Source organism: Chlamydotis macqueenii, chromosome 2, assembly GCF_036417535.1.
Source record: "Chlamydotis macqueenii isolate bChlMac1 chromosome 2, bChlMac1.mat, whole genome shotgun sequence".
NCBI classification, from domain to species: domain Eukaryota; kingdom Metazoa; phylum Chordata; class Aves; order Otidiformes; family Otididae; genus Chlamydotis; species Chlamydotis macqueenii.
Window position 1 is genome coordinate 954,999 of NC_141557.1, and position 18,197 is coordinate 973,195.

At 45.5% G+C, this 18,197-nt stretch overlaps 1 protein-coding gene across 1 annotated transcript in view; it reads right to left on the minus strand.

The window, feature by feature from the left end:
* Positions 1-763: 763 nt before the first annotated feature.
* PTH1R (parathyroid hormone 1 receptor) overlaps positions 764-18,197 on the minus strand; it is a 112,527-nt gene continuing 95,093 nt past the window's right edge. Inside the window, exons 7-13 of the mRNA XM_086741681.1 lie at positions 17,377-17,530; positions 11,459-11,519; positions 9,564-9,630; positions 6,121-6,215; positions 3,959-4,100; positions 2,663-2,704; positions 764-1,618 (exon numbers count right to left, since the gene is read on the minus strand). Of these exons, the coding sequence (XP_086597807.1) occupies positions 1,256-1,618; positions 2,663-2,704; positions 3,959-4,100; positions 6,121-6,215; positions 9,564-9,630; positions 11,459-11,519; positions 17,377-17,530 (924 nt within the window). The 3' untranslated portion in view covers positions 764-1,255. The remainder of the gene's footprint in view (positions 1,619-2,662; positions 2,705-3,958; positions 4,101-6,120; positions 6,216-9,563; positions 9,631-11,458; positions 11,520-17,376; positions 17,531-18,197) is intronic.

Genomic DNA, 18,197 nt, shown 5'->3' on the forward strand with positions numbered 1-18,197 from the left:
ACACCAGCTGAGAGTCTGACCCGGTGTCTATATGTGTGTGTGTGACCAAACTACAAAGAACAGGACAGTTCAGAAGAGGTTCAGAGGGAGACCATCCACAAACAATCCCTGTGATTTTATCCAGCAAATACTGTCTTCAGATCTCACAAAGGTGGATTTGTCTGGCTGTATCCAGCAGCTTGTGCTTCTGGGTGATACAGGCAGGCTTTTGAAGGAGTCTTCCTCCTCATGGGGGTTTGGACCAGAGAGAAAAAGGAAATTCAGAGGGGAGAATGAGAAACAATTTAGAGGTTTAAAAATGCCTGAAGCCTGTTTCCATGAGCATTCACAAAAAGGGAAGGCTGCGTTAGCTACCCTCTGAACCGATTTGCACCACACACATGCACAGGCACACGTACCCAAGATCTGCAAATCCCCCACCCCGCCTCAACCCCCTTGGTGGGCCCCTCTCCACTGCTGGGTCTGGAAGAACAGAAATGTCGCACATTCTGATAACCACATTTTCTGTCCTAAAATTGCACTGGTTTCTGGCTTGCTACTGGGACTCAGGTAGGGGAAAGGAGAATGGAGTTTTCTGCCTGCATCCAGCTACCATGGGCTGTCAACCCTGCCCACCCCAGAGGAGCATTTTGCCAAGGAATCAGATTGCCCAAGGGAAGAACGTGCAACCGGTAGTACCGTGCTGTCCCATGTTGAGCGCTTGTCTGCAAGAATGGACAGCTTACGACCCCCGAGGGGGCTTGGTTGGTGTTGTGTGTGTTACCAGGCAGACTTTACAGGGAAAAAGCAAACCAAACTGAAGACGTTGATGCCCAGGGTGGCTTGTACCCTCGCAAGAAGATGGCACTGTACACTCCCCACAAAACTCTTGCTTTTCTGGGTGAGACTCCCATCCTCTTTGGCTGCCCACGCTCTCCAAGAGGTCCAAGTACCACGTGCTGCTTTGCAACCCTCCCTCGCGAACTCTCAGTATCTCTGCTGTGCAGCAGGTAGCCAGGCCCGCGGGTTGGGATAGCCCTGCCTCCGTTAACACCAGGGAGACTTAGATCACCGAGTATATGTGTGTGATCGACAGCTGGCCACGTTGGTGGCTCACTTTTTTTTCCCCATATAACTTAATCTCTTGTTCCACAGAACAGAGAAACTGTATGGAAACCCTTGGCATCCGATGCGTGGCCTGATATTCTTTTGCCCACTAAATGCTCTCCAGGAACCTTTTTCATCCTTTCGCTTCTTTTTTTTTCTCCTTCTCTCTTTACATCACTGTCTCTCTTTCTTCTTCAACAAGTGCTGTGGGTCTGTCTCCATCGTAAAGCCCAGAGCCATTCAGGTACTCCTCGTCTTTGTTGTACTGCTCTGGTCCAGAAGAAGGCATGGAGTTCTCAGAAATGGAACCATTTTTTACATAACCTGGCAAATTCCGGTGTCCATTGAGGGTCCCTGGTATAAGTCTCGTATTGAGATGGAGGGCAAGTGCCCCTCTTGTGGCTACATTTGTGATGCTGGTGTGGGAAACCATTGGTCCATAACTGTACGTTGTGCTCCCACTTCGTGCTTTCCTTTTAAAGTCAAGTGCTAACGTCCACCTGCTCCACGACTTCTTTATTTCTGCTTGGACCTAAGAGATAAGGGAGGAAAAAAAAGTGTAAGTGGTAGGAAAGAGAGGCAGAGAGTCATCAGAAGAAGTTAGTATTCACAGAGAGAATGGGTGAGGAACTCTCTGGAGGGAGAAATTGGAAGGAACAGCAAATTCACGTTAAACTTGCCCTTTCCAAATGAATTATTTGAGATTGGGAAGCTTGAATGGCTGAAAACATCTGTCTGAAAATGCGGGTTAACTATCTCCCAGGGTTAAGGGATGGTGAGTAGCACATCCAGGAGTGAGTCATCTCAATGTACCACAAGCATCAAGTATAAGTGAGATGAACCACTTCTGGAGGTTCCTGAATCTCTAAAAATTTCCTCTAGAAATGAGGTAGCTGACTGCTTTAGACTGACTATCTCACATTTAGAGGGCTGAAGTTAGGATGAGATCGATTTCCCTTATGGTACGGACTACATCTTGGTTTTATGCTGCAGAACATCAGCAACACATCTGTAGTGGCATTTCCCCTTAAAATTCTTAGACTTAGGCCAAACCAGCCTTATGTTGGGCCATGAAAGTAGCTCTGTTTTTTCCCGGTGTGTACCCACTGTCCATCTAGTTTCTTAGTTTGCAGCCATAGAGGGAATTAATGGAAACAAAGACATTAAAGAATATCACTCCAGAATTAGAAAATAAAGGTCAAAAAAGCCTGGATGATCAAAAGAGCTTGCTGGTTTGGCAGCTACTCTGTCAATCCACTTTTCTTCCTGTCACTGATCTGAAGTCAAGCAGCACTAAAGAGCACTTGTGCTGGGAAGAAAAAAAAAAACTTTTTTTTTTCTCTCTGTTAGTTACTTCTTGTAGCTCATTTACTGGTGACATATTGACCTGGATGTCTTACTTGACCAAAACCAAGGATATGAAGTTTCTGTGTGGACTGATAGATATTTCACTGAGTGCAAAACAGAGTTGCATCTCTGAAATAAGTGAGGATATGCTGATGTGCATCCACCTTACCATCTGTGTTTGGAACTAATCTATCAAAGGAAGGAAATAATTAAAAAGATGATGCCTTACCTCTCCGTTGCAAAAACAGTATATGATGGCAACAAAAAATCCCTAGAAGGAAGAAGAAACAACATATTAATGTTAATTTGCTGCATGTGAGTATCTCTTGCCTGATGGCGCTGTTCCTGTGTTCCTCTGAAATCAATGATATTCGTAATGTGCTGTATATAATATGCATAAGAAATGCTGCTGTTCCGTAGAGCGTGAAAGACAGATAAACAAAACCATTTCCCTGCAGGCTATTGACAAAGTGGAGAGACTATATAACCCTCTGGGTCACGGTTTAGCTAACAGGACTATTTTCACCCCCAGCTCTTTTGCAAAGTTTCTGAGATGGTGATGGATGCATGGGAAGGTGGTGGAGGCTCCCTCACTGGAGGTGTTTGTGTACATATTGGATAAACATTTCCAGGATGGGAGGGTGGAAGGTAACCCTGATGGGGTTACCTGATGGGTAACCCTGATGGGTAACCCTGATGGGGTAACCCTTTTCCAGCTCTGGTTGCAAGAGGAGCAGCCCGTGCGTGGAGCAGACCTGGCTGAGTGGGATCAGCAAAAGAATTCATACGTGAGCATAGCATCCACATCTCTTTGTTGGCCAATAATTTTCCCAGGTCTTGCTGAGACTGCCCAATATTTTGTCCCATCTGCACCCAACAGGAATTGTGGAAGCACATGAACGCAAGCTTGGTCCCCGTCTCCCTTACAGTTTCTCTAAACTGTCATCTGGCCAGACCCACGGTCCACCTTTCATCAACCACAGCGGTCAACCATGACGATAGGCAGTAGCACGCGAGCCAAAAGTTAATCTCTCAGGGGAGAGTGTGCAGTGACGATCAAACACTGCTCTGCTTGTAGAAAGCAGCGCATTCTTGCTGCTGTGTCTTATATAGGACCAGTCCGGTAACTGAACCTGCCTTTTGCTCAAACCTAGAACTGAGGAATCCATTCACAGGACTGAAAGACAACTTGAGACAAGCAAACTGGAAGCTAACGTGAAACAACATGTCTCTGTGGATCTCCACCAGCTTATGTCTAACCTGGTTCTAAAAGGATTTATTTTGTGGGGCAAGTTATCTTTCAACAGGAACATTTTTTTTTGTTGGACACACTGAGCCTTTATACGTTGTGTTTTGCAAATATAAAACATGCTTGTCGCTAAAATGCTGTGAAATGACCTTGTGAATGAAATCTGGTGTATTGTAAAAACAATCCTGCTTCCAAAAACAACCTCGCACTCTCATTTCTCCCCTCTCCCCATTGAAATTCTCATTGTTTGGCCCCACAGTTTAACAGATGCCATACCTGGAAAGAGTTGAACAGCATTTCATAGTGCATTTGAACTTGCCAAAGAATCCCTGACACGTCTGTGTATGGCATAGCCATGAAAACAATATAGTGAACGCCAAACAGAGGCATAAGGACGAGGGTAGATTTCAGCAGCTTCCTGTAGCAACAAGGAAAGAGAAAGACACAGAGGAAATTAATGGATGGAGTGAACTTCCCAGCCAAGCTTGTCCACCTCAAACTTTGGGTGTAAGTTGTGCATGATTTCTCTCTTGCTCACAAGTCACCTTGACTAGGTTTAGGTATCTCACATTTACACAAACGCTGTGTCCAGCTGTAATTCAAACTTTTACTTCTCTTATGGCATGTGACACAATGCAGTCCGTCCTCCAGCGTGTCTTGATGTGCTAGTCTAACTCTCTCCACAAGCATGTCCTCATGTGATGCTGCCGTAGGTACTGAAGACTCTAAGACATTGTTTTCAGCCTTATACTATAGAATTATAGAAAAGTGTGGGTTGGAAGGGACCTTTAAAGGTCATCTAGTCCAACTGCCCTGCAAGAAGCAGGGACATCTCCAACTAGACCATCCCCAGGTCAGGATCATAGGTAGAGGGTGGAAGGGTGACTGGTGTCATCCTGCTCCTTCCAGCCCCCAAACTCTGACTGGCACAAAATCCCCTTGTCCCTAAAGGATGGTTCTGCTTTAGATGACAGTGACTGGACACGGTCCTATACGACCTACAATAGCCACCACTGCTTGAGCAGGGAGAGTTGGACTAGACGGCCTCCAGAGGTCCCTTGCAACCTCAACCGTTCTGTGATTCTGTGATTCTGCCTTCTTGTTGAGATAAGACATGACAGTCCGCCCTGGGTTGGTGTCTCCTGTGCAATGAGTAGGGCTAGAGGAGAGGGAAGTGCATCTAGGAGCAGGATTACTCTAGATACCAAGGGGAAGAGGACAGTGCACTACAGAGTTAGCAGGAGGCAAACACTCTTAGGAGGTCCTTTGGAGTGCAGTATCACTTGGAAAACCTCTTTTTAAAGAAGCAACTCCATCCCAGCATAGGACCTAAGTTTGGGACTGGAGGGAGGCACAATACAACCCTGAATACTTAGCTGGGTTTGTTCCTGAGGGAACCAGCCTTGCCTGGAAGTGGTGCTAATTGAGGAATTAAACCTTCTGCCTAGAGTTACAGCAAGGCACCAAGTGCAGGCGATTATCAAGAAGGGCAGACATCACTAGCAGAAAGACCTGGTACCTCCTCTGTTCAGCCACGGGAAACCACTGAGGGAATTTAACACATTAAAAGGAGAAGGCCCCATCCAAACCATAATTAGCAATCTTCGGCCAAGGAGAAATAAACAAATAGATAAATCAGAGCCCTGACAGGGCAGCAAAGGAAAATGGAGAGGTGTTTTACTGCCAAATCTCATTCCTGCCTCAAATGAAACATCTTGTGTTTGGAGAGTGAGATGGTAGCAATGAGCTCATGGTTTGTAGCCCAAATCATTCTGCTCCCCCTCCCCACATGTGTCGTGCTGGTCAGTCCAGCTCAGGAGATTATGAGAAGCCTCAGGAGCTCTCAAGCAGCCAAGATGTCTCAGCAATCTGCTTTTTCTGTCCAGTTTCAACCATGCTACAAATATACTAAATTGTCAAGAGAGAAGAGCTGATGGAACAAAGGAAAACAAAACAAACAAGGAAATGTCAGATTTCCAACAGAGTCAGGAATCTTTTTTTCATTTCAGCAAAAGCTCAGAAACACCCGCTGAAGGGTAGATTTGACAAATAGACCAAGTTTTACAAAGCACAGAAGGGAAATAATTGGAGTAAATAAATTGGTACAAGTTTCAGGAGCTTCAACAGCATAAGCAACATTTTAATTTTTGCACTCTTGGTTCAAGGCCAGCACAGTCACTTCCAGGCTGGCTGAGGAGACTGAATTCCTCTCTTTAACCTGTGAGGCGGGTCCTCCAGGTTGGATTTGAAAGATTTAGGAGATGTTTAAACTGCTGTTGATTTATTCTGCATTACCAGACTTGGAAGACAGCATTCTTCTCACCTTATTTTAGGCGAGGCACCATGAACTAGCCACCCTGGGCTCTCTCTGTGGTCAAGGGGGTGAAATAAGGACTTTGATGTCTCCCAAAAAGTGGAGGACAGAGTATGTGACTCACCTGTACTGTTGTCTCGAGTCACACCTCCCTGCATTCGTCTCTCGTAACTTGGTTGCTAGGACTCTGATAATATTGATAAAAAGAATAAAATTTACCTGGAAGAGGTGGGGGAAAAAAAACAACAAAGAAAGGATAACCGTTAAAAAGGTCCAGACGACGATAGTGTTGTTTAGTCAATGCTTTCCCCAAGATGAGTCAAGGGGCTGTGGCAGTGACCTGATCATGCTGTGTATGAAGCACCTCCTGGGAGAGCTTGTCCTGCAGAAGGGATGAGCTCCCCAGGAAAGACGCAGTGTTTAGTGGGATCTGGTCAGCTGTGTTTAACCTGAATGGCTGGGAAACGGAAGGGAATGGCTTTCTCTGACAAAGTGTGGGCATCTTACATGGAAACAACTACACCTGATCTAGCCAGCCCAGCAGACACCTGATAACTAGGTACGATACCAATGTACAAGGCAGTGTTTATGAGGTACTTTGAGGTATGGACTACAGACAACTCTCAGTATTTTTCACACCATCTTTTTTTTTTTTAAAATTTCATACAGTGATATGGGTCATTTTCACGGCCTCATAAACTTTTCAAACTTAGTTTAAGATCCAGGGAGCAGAGCAAAATCAGGTTATATTTGTCTCTTGCAGCCCACTCAAGATTAAGATCTCCTCAGGCCGAAAGAAGCATTAGTAGGATGCTTTTCCGTATTTCCACACGCACCATGACAAAGACATGATGTCGACCTAACTAGAGATGACAGATCAAGAACGCAGAAGGGCAATATAACTGTAAAAATTCTGTTGTATGTCTACTGGTGACTCTCCCTCTCGAGGAGTGTTTAGTATGGACCAGATAAGGACAGTAAGGAGGTAATATCTTCTTCCTATGCAGGGAGACACATTTATCATAGAATCATAGAATGGTTAGAGTTGGAAGGGACCTTCAAAGGTCATCTAGTCCAACCCCCCTGCAAGGAGCAGGGACATCCCCGACTAGATTAGGTTGCTCAGAGCCTCATCCAACCTGGCCTCGAACATTTCCAGGGATGGGGCATCCACCACCTCTCTGGGAAACCTGGTCCAGTGTTCTATGAACCCACCTCGTGGCCAGCTGCTCAACCAAGCGAATCCAGTCCTACAGGAACATGCTCATGGTGACCCATGCAGCAAAAGGTAACGGCAACATCTCATGGCTACACTGCCACTTAACAGAGAGGAAAAATGGGGAGGTGTTTGAGAGATTCACAGCTTTTTGGGGCTTCTCAGAGATTGGTTTCACTAGGGCTGGGATTATACCTGCTGCTGCCCCAGACAAACCCATTCTTGGGACTACAGCAAGGCCACAGGCAGAACCATTGTGTAACTAGCTGCAGTGGGCAGATTCACTTTGCTGGGCAAATGCTGGTGCCTATGGATTTCTCTAGAGGCTTGCGGCAGCCATTTGACTTCTCAAATGCCAGCATAGCAGCATTACAAGGAAACAAATTACCACGCCACACACAGGCTCATAGTTTCATGCCAGAAGAGACCATTGTGAACCTCTATTTTGATCTCCTGCAAAACGCAGTCCGTAAGACCTCCTTGTATTCATTTTCGCTTGAGCTACAGGAGATCTGAGTTTCAGTGTTTCCATGACGGAGGTCCTACCACAACCATTGGTAAGTTGTTCCAATGGTTAATTATCCTCACTGTTAAAACAAGTAGTTCCCTGAGCTGCTGAACGAACATGGCCTGGTTTGCTATGGCTTTGTCTTCTGTGGTTGGATTCCTTCTCTTTTAACGAGGTGCAAGTTCGTTTTGAACAGCTCTCCTCTGTGTTAAAAAGGGGGTAAGGTCGTACTACACCCTTTTCCCTGAAGAAGCATTAGTAGAATTTCTCTCCCATATCTATTTGACTGTTTTCATTAGGTTTGTGGGAATTTAACATCCATGCAACCCCATTCCCTTAGTTACATTTGGTTGGAATTTACTGACTGGCGCAAAAGTTATAAGGGAGGGATGGATAGACCGACAGGCAGAGAAGCACACAGCCTGGGGGCATAGAATTCATTTTCATTGGAAACCAATCTGAAAAAAAAAAAAAAGGCAGCCTTTGTTTCTCATAGGAGTTTTTCTAGCTTCAAAGGCTCAAGAGTGGGTTCTCGTTTTGCATTTGTTGGCTAAATTGAAGATGTCCAACCTTATCACAGTCATTAGGGAAACTCCTCTGACTTCCTTACACATGTACTAAGTTTTAAAATAAATCCAGACAACTGAATAACATCAAAGTTAGCAGCAGAGTGGAGGGATTTTAAGCCCCTCAGTCTCCAAATTCTCTGCAAGTACATCCAGAAAATGCATAACTTAGACCAGCGACATATGACCAGCCAGTGTGGGAATTGAAAAGGCAGCCAAGCGAACAATATGAACCCACAGAAATTAAACAGAAACAACCCACAGAATAATTTTGCATGATAAATAGCTGCATTTGCAAATAGCCAGGGTGCAAGTACAGCAAAGCCTCATGGAGAAACATTATTTTTACAAGGACAAGCCTCAATTGAGCTCTTTCTCCTTTGCTAATTGGGCTTTAAATTAAATGCAATGGGGTTGCTGGCATTCATCTAGTTGAACTATCTGAACTTTCTTCTCCATCCTACTGTGTCGTTTCCAATGACCGCGATGTGGGCTTGGTGATTCATTTCTTCCAAGGTGCAGAACTACTTGCTAGAGCCAGGTGGAGAATCTCCACCAAAAGGAAATTCTGATGAAGAAATTCCCCTCCCCCCGTCACCAAGTCCAAGCAGCTCACGTAATTGCACATATGAGCATATTCACCTCAGAAACTTTTCTGCTGTTTATGTGCAGATGGTCTGATTTTCTTCTCACCCACACTGACCATCTTCCAAGGCCTCCTGATTTGTGAGTCAGAATAAGGTATATAGAACTTCACGTAAAACCCTCTGCAGACTACAGAGAGATTCTTACTGACTTCACTCAGCTGTTCATGGATGAATGTAAAGGAAGATACCCCAACCCATGTGCAGGACCTTGCACTTGACATGGTTGAACTTCACGAGGTATGTATACAATGTCACTTGTATCCTCTCTATCCCCTCTGGCTCCTAGGTGGGGGCTGAATGATCTTCCATCAGTGATTAAGATAATGTCCAAATATAGTTGGGGTGGTTTAACTTTTGTCCCCACCTTTGAGGTATCCCAAGTTTTTATCAGTTCAGAAAGGCAAGTCTGAAACAATCTGATGGCACTGAAGCATGCCAAGGGAAAAGATTTGGTCCAGCTACAGAACCCAAAATCCAGTTTTTCCCACTGAAGATGCCTGGTGAGAATGTGTTATGACCCCTGAGGGTTTCCAGTATCACATGGGTTGGAAATATTGTCTTGAATGTTTGTTCTATTCAGGACTTTTTGGCATTTCTGCCTCCCACCCCTTGCAACCAGCCAGTACTCACCACGATAGCTGCCAGGATGGGCACCTGAATAATCCATTTTAAATTGCCAGCACTCAAGTCCCAACACCTGAGAAGAGATTGATATTCTGTCAGGAAATCACTGGTTAGAAAGAGCAAAGGACTCAAGTGTCTTGTTGGATAAATCCACCCTGGAAGGATGGTTTCCTCCAAAGCCTGGTGTGGTGGAAGGACCTAGGTCTAACCCTGCCTTCAGTCAGCATGGCTTCAAAATAGCCCTTCTCCTGCTGTTATACTGCTCAAAACTGAAACTACTATTAAAACACATTTAAAATTATGCTCTCCAGATAGTGGAACAGCTCTTTCCACAGTCATCAAGACTTGACTCTTCTGGGCAGGAACCCACCTTTTTCTGCATCTTCTTCACCTCCTTACCAGAAGAAGATACACTAAAAGTAGTCTAGCTTTAATGAAAACAAGAGAGGCTGAAATGGTCTAATATTACCTTTTGGAACAAACCTGCTCAACTTTGCATGCGGACAGGTCCTGCCCCTGTGGTTCTACAGTTCTGTGGTTCTACATTTGGTTCCTGTGCTTTCTTCATCCCTGCTCTCACAGTGAGACCCAGCCATGCCTCACAAAATTCTTTATCTTCTTTTTGTCTTCAGCCCTTACCCAAGTGAAGGACTGGAAGGGCAAACTGTTGGTGGCGTGGATGCTGGGCTATGGTCCTCAGCCTGCCAAGAAGGGGCTGAACACTATTTCCTCCCAGGCGTTTCCAGCAGCATTGAATAAGGTCACTCAGTGTTAATTACTCTGTTTGAATTCTCTCCAACCACGGAGAGAGGAGTGCCACAGGCTTTTCTTTATCCGAGCCAGACAGCCCCCATATGGCAGCTGCAGTTTTAATTTCATGGGCCAAATGCTGCCCAGGCAGCTATTCAAGGAAAGCGAGAGGCAGGGGCAGAGAAACCACCGGTGCTGACTGAAAGGCTCTACGAGGACGAGCCGGTGCCAGCGCAGATGCGTCATACTTCAGTAGCTGTACTACTCGGTCCTTCTGAGCCTGAAGCTGAAATCCTGTTTGGAAAGCAGTGTCTTCCCAGGCAAAGTCATTTCAAAAGTTGCCTGGGGACCCTCACACTTTTGCTGGCAGATGAAACCCATTGTGTTGTCAAGCCTGTGGATTTTGGTTTTGGGAAAATGATTGTATTGGGGTTTGAAGATCGGATGCTATGGATCCCTCGTTCAGAACACTGTAAAAATACGATGCCATGGGGATGCATGCGTAGGACAGAAGAAGCAGCTGATCCAGTACCTTGTTTCTGACAGTAGCCAGAAGCAGATAATCAACATGGAACTGCCAAGCAGGTAGTGATATTTTTTTTTCTAGACTATTCTTCCAACAATCTGTAGTTCAGGATGGCTTCCTGAGTCAGAACTGAGTCAGTACTGAGTACTTAACACTTCTGGAGGAATTTATCTTCCTTGAATCTGTACAAATGCTTTTTAAACCTAAGGACGTGCTAGCATCCCCACCGCCTGCAGTAAGGAGTTACAGCTTCAGCACCTCATCAGCGCTGAATCGCCTCCTTAGACTGTGCCGAACCTGCTATCCCCCAACTTCATTTCCATTCTTTCAGGATTTTAAAGACCCCTGCCCTGTCTCTGCCTAGCTGCAAAACCACCCCATTATCCCCAGGGGTAACAGCTGCAGGGATTCGTATTTATCAAATTCTGTAAAATTAAAATTAAAATTGCACGTCTCTTTCCCTGCATCACACATCCCCAAAAATTAGCTGAATTCATAATAGAAATAACTTCTGGCTTTGCCTGTTTCCTTTTTCCCTTTCATTTGTCCATGGAGTCACCTATGCCAAAAGCCCCGCAAAAGCATCACACATAAAAGTCAGAAAAGAAAATCCAACGCAACTTACTCTGTGTCGGCTACAGTGGCCCTCACGCTGGCCCACGCTGTAACAAATACAGCAGGGAGTCCTGCAAAAAAACACAGGTCAAACAGGGTGAGTAGGGGGCCTAGAAGGCTCCATTGCCATCAGCCCAAGCAGAGCAGGCTACAGGAGGGTGGAGGAAGGAGTTTTTAAATATGCAAGCATCATTTAGACTAGGAAAGCCTGATCTTGGTCTCATGTCTCTTCTATAGTCCAAATGATAAACTGAACAGTGGCAGGGAGCATCTTCTGGGAGACAAATGTCACGGTTGGGACATGTCCACCCTGCTGAACTCTCCTGGCTTTCAAAACAGAGCAGCTTGCTTTCCCAAGTTGCCAGCCAGGAGTGGTCCAGGCTTAAGCTACCTCCTGGTTCAAGTTTGGGAGATGCCCGGCTGGTCTGGGACTGAGGTGGGTCAGGGACTTGGTAGGACAAATCATCAAGTTCCTGTGCCTTTCCTCTAGCACTGCTTCATAGAGACTTAGCCTGTATGCTTGAACCTGCATCACTGATACATTCTCTAGCCAACTGATTCAATTTGAAGCTGAAAAGGGTTTCTTGCAGCACACCTTTCCCAAGATATTTGTTCTCTTCTCCTGATGTCAAAGACTGGTGAATCTGGAGTTAGGCTCAAATAGTTTCTCCCAGGACAGGGCTGGACGGATTAGAAGCTCTTTAAGTGTGAGTGTCCTGCTGCACGAAGCTAGAATTTGGGGTAACACTTGCAAAATGTGTGGTGTTAGGTTGATGGTTGGGCTTTATGATCTTGGAGGTCTTTTCTAACCTTTAAGGTTCTGTGATTCTATGATTCTATGAAAATACTCTAGCCAAAGGTTAATTCCCAAATGAACCATCCTCAGTTCGGCCCAGTTACAATGGCCATCATCTTTTCCCTGTAAAAAATAAACAAATCACCAATATCCAAATGCAATTTTCTATTTATTTTTTTAGGGTCCAGTTCTGCTTTATTTGTATAACTGAGTACCCTACTGGCTTTCCTTAAAAGGCAGGATCAAATCCACAGTAGCTTCCACAAATTCGAGAAGAATAGCCCCTTTCAGGTGAAAAAAAAAATTAAAAATAAATAAAGGCGACATTTATCACCGACGACTGTAAATATGCTGTTCACAGTCTAAGCTCGTTGGGGCTCGGCATGCATAAGCACACGCTTAACTTTCAGCGTGCACTTAAGTCTCATTAGAGCGCTTAAAGGCTTTCCTGACCACGGACGCTTTCCTGAGCTGGGGTGTGGAGCAGGGACGCCTGTCTCATACACACACGGACAACGGGGCCGTTATCTTGGTTGGAACCTTTAAATGCTGTAGTAATATAAGAAAGCATAAATAATTAAACACAGAGCCTTACTCAGGACCGGCGCAGCAGCACTGCCTACAAAGGTACTTTTATAAGGAATGCACCCTGCTTTACAATCCCCCGCGATGGCTGGCGATGGAAAGAAAATACTTAACGTATTGCACTGGGAACTCATCAGTATGTTGAAGGTGAGGGCTTGGGGAAGGTGATGATTTATTGCAACAAGCACCGTCTAATTCCTCCTCACTCATAGTCACCTATCTATGAAAAATACGTGTATGCTCCCAATGACTGGCTGAGCGATCAGAGGCTTAAATGCATGCAACTTTGTGGATATCATGGGTGATATTCTAGTTTACATCAACCGAGAAACTGGCCATGTGGAGAGGCTGACAGGCCTGCTGGCTGCCTGCGAGACGGTGGATGCTCAGCCGCTATAGTGAAGCTCCAAGTTTGAAAGGCAGATTGTTTGAGAGATTTGGATGCGTTTGACATGTACTTGTTCCTCCCTAGCCTGTCCTGTACTTGAGAAAAGACAGTGTTTCCACTCATACTAATTTTGTGCTGTGTTCAAGGTTCCTAGCAACAATAAAATATACAGGAGGAAATAATTACACCTAAAAAAAATCCCTATGTGTGGATTTACTGTGCCTTATGCACTGCTGCCTCATTCTGTTCAGGCAAGCTGAGGGAAAGGATCCTTGACATTTTCTGCAAAACACACAGAGCAAATTCCTGGCACCAGCTTTGTTGCTACGTTTGTCTTTCTGTGTCTCTTATATAGTTCTTTTTTTTGCAGTGTGACTGCAAAATGTTCTTAAATTTACAAAAAGTGGTATGAATTCTCCCCCTCCTTCTCCTCTGCCCCATTTTTAGATTATTTCTATATCAATATCATGTGGAGTGTTTGGGCCATCAGGTAATTTCTAGAGTTCAGCCTTTTCCTCTCACTCTGGTAAGCTGGTCTCTCAACTTGGAGAGTAAGAAGGCTTAGCTTTGCCTCTAGCATCTCTTTTACTTTCAGAGGGTGACTTTTTGGTGTCTCCACTTGAAAGTCCTGGTCTGCGATGCCCCAAGTCTGACAATCCCTCCTGCTGAGCACTCACAGCGCCCATTGATGCCACTAACCAGAAAAGCAGGATTGAGGTCCCTGAAGTTAGACATCTAAAGATATCCACAAACAGCAAAACACCCAAGAGGATGCAGCTCCATGAGCAGGAAAGTCATACACGACTAGATGCATCTTGCCAACGCACCAAGGAAAGGAAAGTGAGCCTCCAAAAAAGCCTATGATCTCCTGGATAGCTGCGAGCACAGACAGATGCAGGCATGGATGGATGCATGCATGACCTCCCCCTTGCATGTATGTACCCCACATGTGCGACCGGTGTGACGCATGACGAACTCCACCGGGCAGCGATGCCGTGAGTGACTTCTACAGAATCCACATTGTATGCGCTGTGCATTTCCAGTCCATACACACAGTGTGTACAATGCAGGTGCTATAAAGTCAAGTATCTCCCCATCAGCTGGAAAATGTGCAAACCTCAAGCTGGGCAAGTTCTGGTGGCCACCCCAACCCCCTTGCTCTCCTCTGTCACTTTTCTTGTGTGGGTGTCTCCTAGCAGTTGGAGAAATGGCTTTTGTGCATGTGTCAAAGCTGTGAGTAACAGCAAAGTGACAGCGAGGAGAAGAAAGCTTATGAATGAAGACCTTATGTAGGTCTGGAGAAATCTGGTCTCATTTCCCTGCTATTTGGAAATGTCTCTGAGGAACAATGAGTATGGTTTTTCATTCCCTCTGTGTCACAGTTTCCTAATATTAAATGGGTTAATAATACCCTCTTATGCCTCTTGTCCTGTTAGGTGAGAACACTTCCAGGCAAAGATGATTGCTGCTGAGAAACATGCAGGGCTCGCCAACATGGGGTTTTGGACCTGAGCACCTCTAACAGTAATGTGTGGATCTATTTGTCTTTTCCAGGTCTCCCCGCAATCCTCAATTGCACTGTAGCTGAAAGCCAGGGGCAGGGGAATTAACATGGTGTGAAGGAAAAATGCCAGCAGAATCAGCTTGGGTTTTCTAGCTATTGGTCATGCTTCTTAGACTTCCTTCATAAAACAGCTGCAGGGAACTTGAAGTCTGCTGGGGAATTTATTGTTGCTCATAATATCATTATTTATTTATTTTCGTTGGGTGCTGGCAAGGAACAAGTTCCTTTCTGTCATCGGTGTCTCCCTCGCAAGAAGAGCACTGTGGACTTTCACGGAGCGACCTTCCCGTGTGCCAGTGAGGATGTGGATTGAAAAGACTTGACAGAAATCTTTGGGTCTGACATCAAAGAGTAACTATACGTTCTGGTTTCCTCAGTAGTCTGGAAACAAGATGTCGCAGGGTGATTTTTTCTTCATATCCCCAACTTGGAAATTTCCAGGCAGGATAAACACACCGCTGTTTATTGTTACACAACCAAAAAAAAAAAAAAAATCCCAGCTTTTGGGGTAAATGTGTCTTTTCTGTACCTATGTGGAATGTCATAATTATTTATCCCCGATTCCCTGTCATTCATCGCTGTGGTATGGGCAGGATCCAGTGCCCACTGCAGGGAACTAGAGTTTTTCCACTGACTCCAGCGGGTCTTGGATTGGGTTGCCCTTTCCAGTGCCCAAAAGCTATCAAAGCAATACGTCTGTGCGGGTGCGTGTGTGTACATTATCATGCTAATCAAAACAAAGCAAAAACAAATGCAACCGGAGGGATCCTATGTTCTCATTCCAGAGGAATTTAAATTGAGCAGCCTCAAGCTTTTGGAAGCACACAGATGATTGGTGTTGTGACAGGTGTGACTTCAGCTTTGTGGTTGCTCTGATAAAACGATTATATTCTGGCAGTGGTTCGAAGAATTAACGAGAGGAACCCATGCCTGTTAGACTGTTTTCCCTTGGCTGCATTACGAGCAGCATCAAGTTGGTTTTTCTTGTTAAACATATGGCATTATTTTTCAGCTGCTTCCTTCTCTTCCAGAACTTGTTCTGGGGAATTGCTCCTTTAAGTCTGCGCTGTACAGTTTTAGTGCCATTTTCTGAGAAGCAAATTTTATGTAGCTTGAAGATTTGGAAGAGGGTGGGGTTTATGTTTTTTTTTTTAGTTTTGCTTTTTGTTCATTTGTTTTAAAAAAGAAGGGACATCTAAAGTCCTTTCTGCCTCACAGTAGCTGAGGTAAGAAATGTCATGTCCCCAAAGTGTCTCTCTTTATTTATTTATTTTCCCACAGACCTACTGGTTGGCTGCAACTAGACTTTGCCTGAGAGATGGATGACCACTTTGGGACCTCCTGTCTTTATCATATGGCAGCGCCAGCAGTTTCTGACCTATGCACCGGCTAAACATGAGGTTAGCAAGGAGCTCGTGGATCTCTTCTCCCCCATGATCATGGTGGGGAAGAAGGAAGGCTGGAGAGGGTCCTGCGGGCTGAACTGCCATGGATTACTGAATCTCTTGAGTGCTCTCACAAAGCAAAACCCTGCAATCCTCCACAAACTCGGTTCTGCACTCTTTGGCTTGCGCAGAGGAAGTGGTTTTCTTCCAGGAGAAATCACATGCTGGAATGGGGATGGCGGTGCGCACACGTTAATCTTGTCCTAACATACAGGCAGGATGTGGCCAGGTGCATTTTGGACCTGGAAAGCGGGAAGTGGTGCTGGGCCATACAGTTGAGAGGTAACCATAAACACCTCGGAACAGGTTTTTCCTGCTGTAAGCTCCTTTGTAGACCTACACCCCATTATTCTTAGTTATGTCCTTGAGGATCATCTAATACGTTTCCTGCTCTCCCTCACAGTCCACACGCTTCAGGCAACTGTGGGCGGTTGTTTTATTGTCCTCAGCCTACCAGCACCTCATAACTCCTTGCAAGCCAAAGCTAATGCCAGAAGTGAACAGAAAGTGCATTCTCGTGCTAAAAGTGTGTGCCCACAATGCCTTCCACTAATGAGTACCCTCTCTGCGCCCACACCCCACCTCTTTCTCCTTACTCCAGGAAAAGATGCCCAAGTTAAAAGAAAAGGAAGGAAAAAAAAAGAGGCTTCCCCACAAATTGCAGGTTTCTGCTGGTGCTCCAACACTCATGAAACCTCAGGAGCTTTTTAAAGCAAGTGAGATCTGAGGGAGGAAATTCAAGCTTGGGTCTGCTGTTGGGAGCAGATGCTCACAGCCTCACACAACTTTCTGCCCCTCCAGCTTGATGCCTGTTTCTCAGCAGGAGGCACTTGGCAGAGATGGGGATAACTCAGAGGGTACAATAAAATCAGCTGTCACATGCGCACATCTGCTGCCCTGGAAGGATGACAAGATGTGCTGTCTCTCCGAGCCTGGGCTGATCCTTCCAGACATCCTGAAAGTGCTACAGTGCGAATACCACAATTTAGAAATGATGAGGGCTTCACAAGAGAACTAACCTGTCCTTGCAAGAGTCACTGGGTCTCTGATGCTCACCCTGCGTCGGTCCCCTCTCCTATATTTATGTATGTGACATATCTGCTTCAAAGACTACCTCCAACAGGTTTCTTACAGGTCAACCATAACTTACCCCAGCCAAATAATGTGAATCCCCAAAGATACTTCTTCTCTGAGAAAAATGCCATGAAGATGAGGCTGTGGAGATAGAGCCCTTCCACCAGAATCCAGTAGTAATTGGTTGCCAGGAAGTAGAGGAAGAAGGTAACCGCTACTTTACAGCCCACCTGCAATGACCACAGAAAGACGGGGTTATGTGAGGAACACGGTGTGAAATTCTTGTTCTACGTAAAGACACGACTTGCCAAGATGGGCTGGAAAACAAGGTGGGGAAAGGAAAAAAATAAATCAGAAAATTATGTTGCAGGGCTCTTACAAATGGGAAAAAATATCAGTGCAAGAACAGAAGAGATCAACAATGGAGAAGAAAGCTGCCGCTCAGCCTGACATTGTGCCTCCAATAGCAGGTGAGTTGGAAGGTGTGGGAGGACAGGGCACGTGTGGAGAGATGCTGATCTGATCCTACTCTCTCTCAGCCCTGGTGATGAGGGGCTCATGCGCTTTCTAGGGCAGCTGTGTTTCATCTTTTCCCTGTGTCTCTTGCTCATGGTAGAGGACAAAGGGCTGTAGCCAAGTCGCCTTGGTCTGGGTGACCTGGTGCAAGTCACATCAGTTGGAAGTACAACTGTCTCCTCAGTTCATGGAGAGATACAGGTACTGTGCTGAGGGTGAGTCACCCCATCTGGTCATGGATGTCCAAGACCAAGTGTGAAGACACCCAGCATGGCTGCCGTAGGCTTTGGTAGCTGCTCCTCCAAGAGCAAACTGATGCTGGATGATTTCACCCACAATGTCAAGGCGTTTTCTGAAAAGAGGTGAGCTGCAAGATGGGAG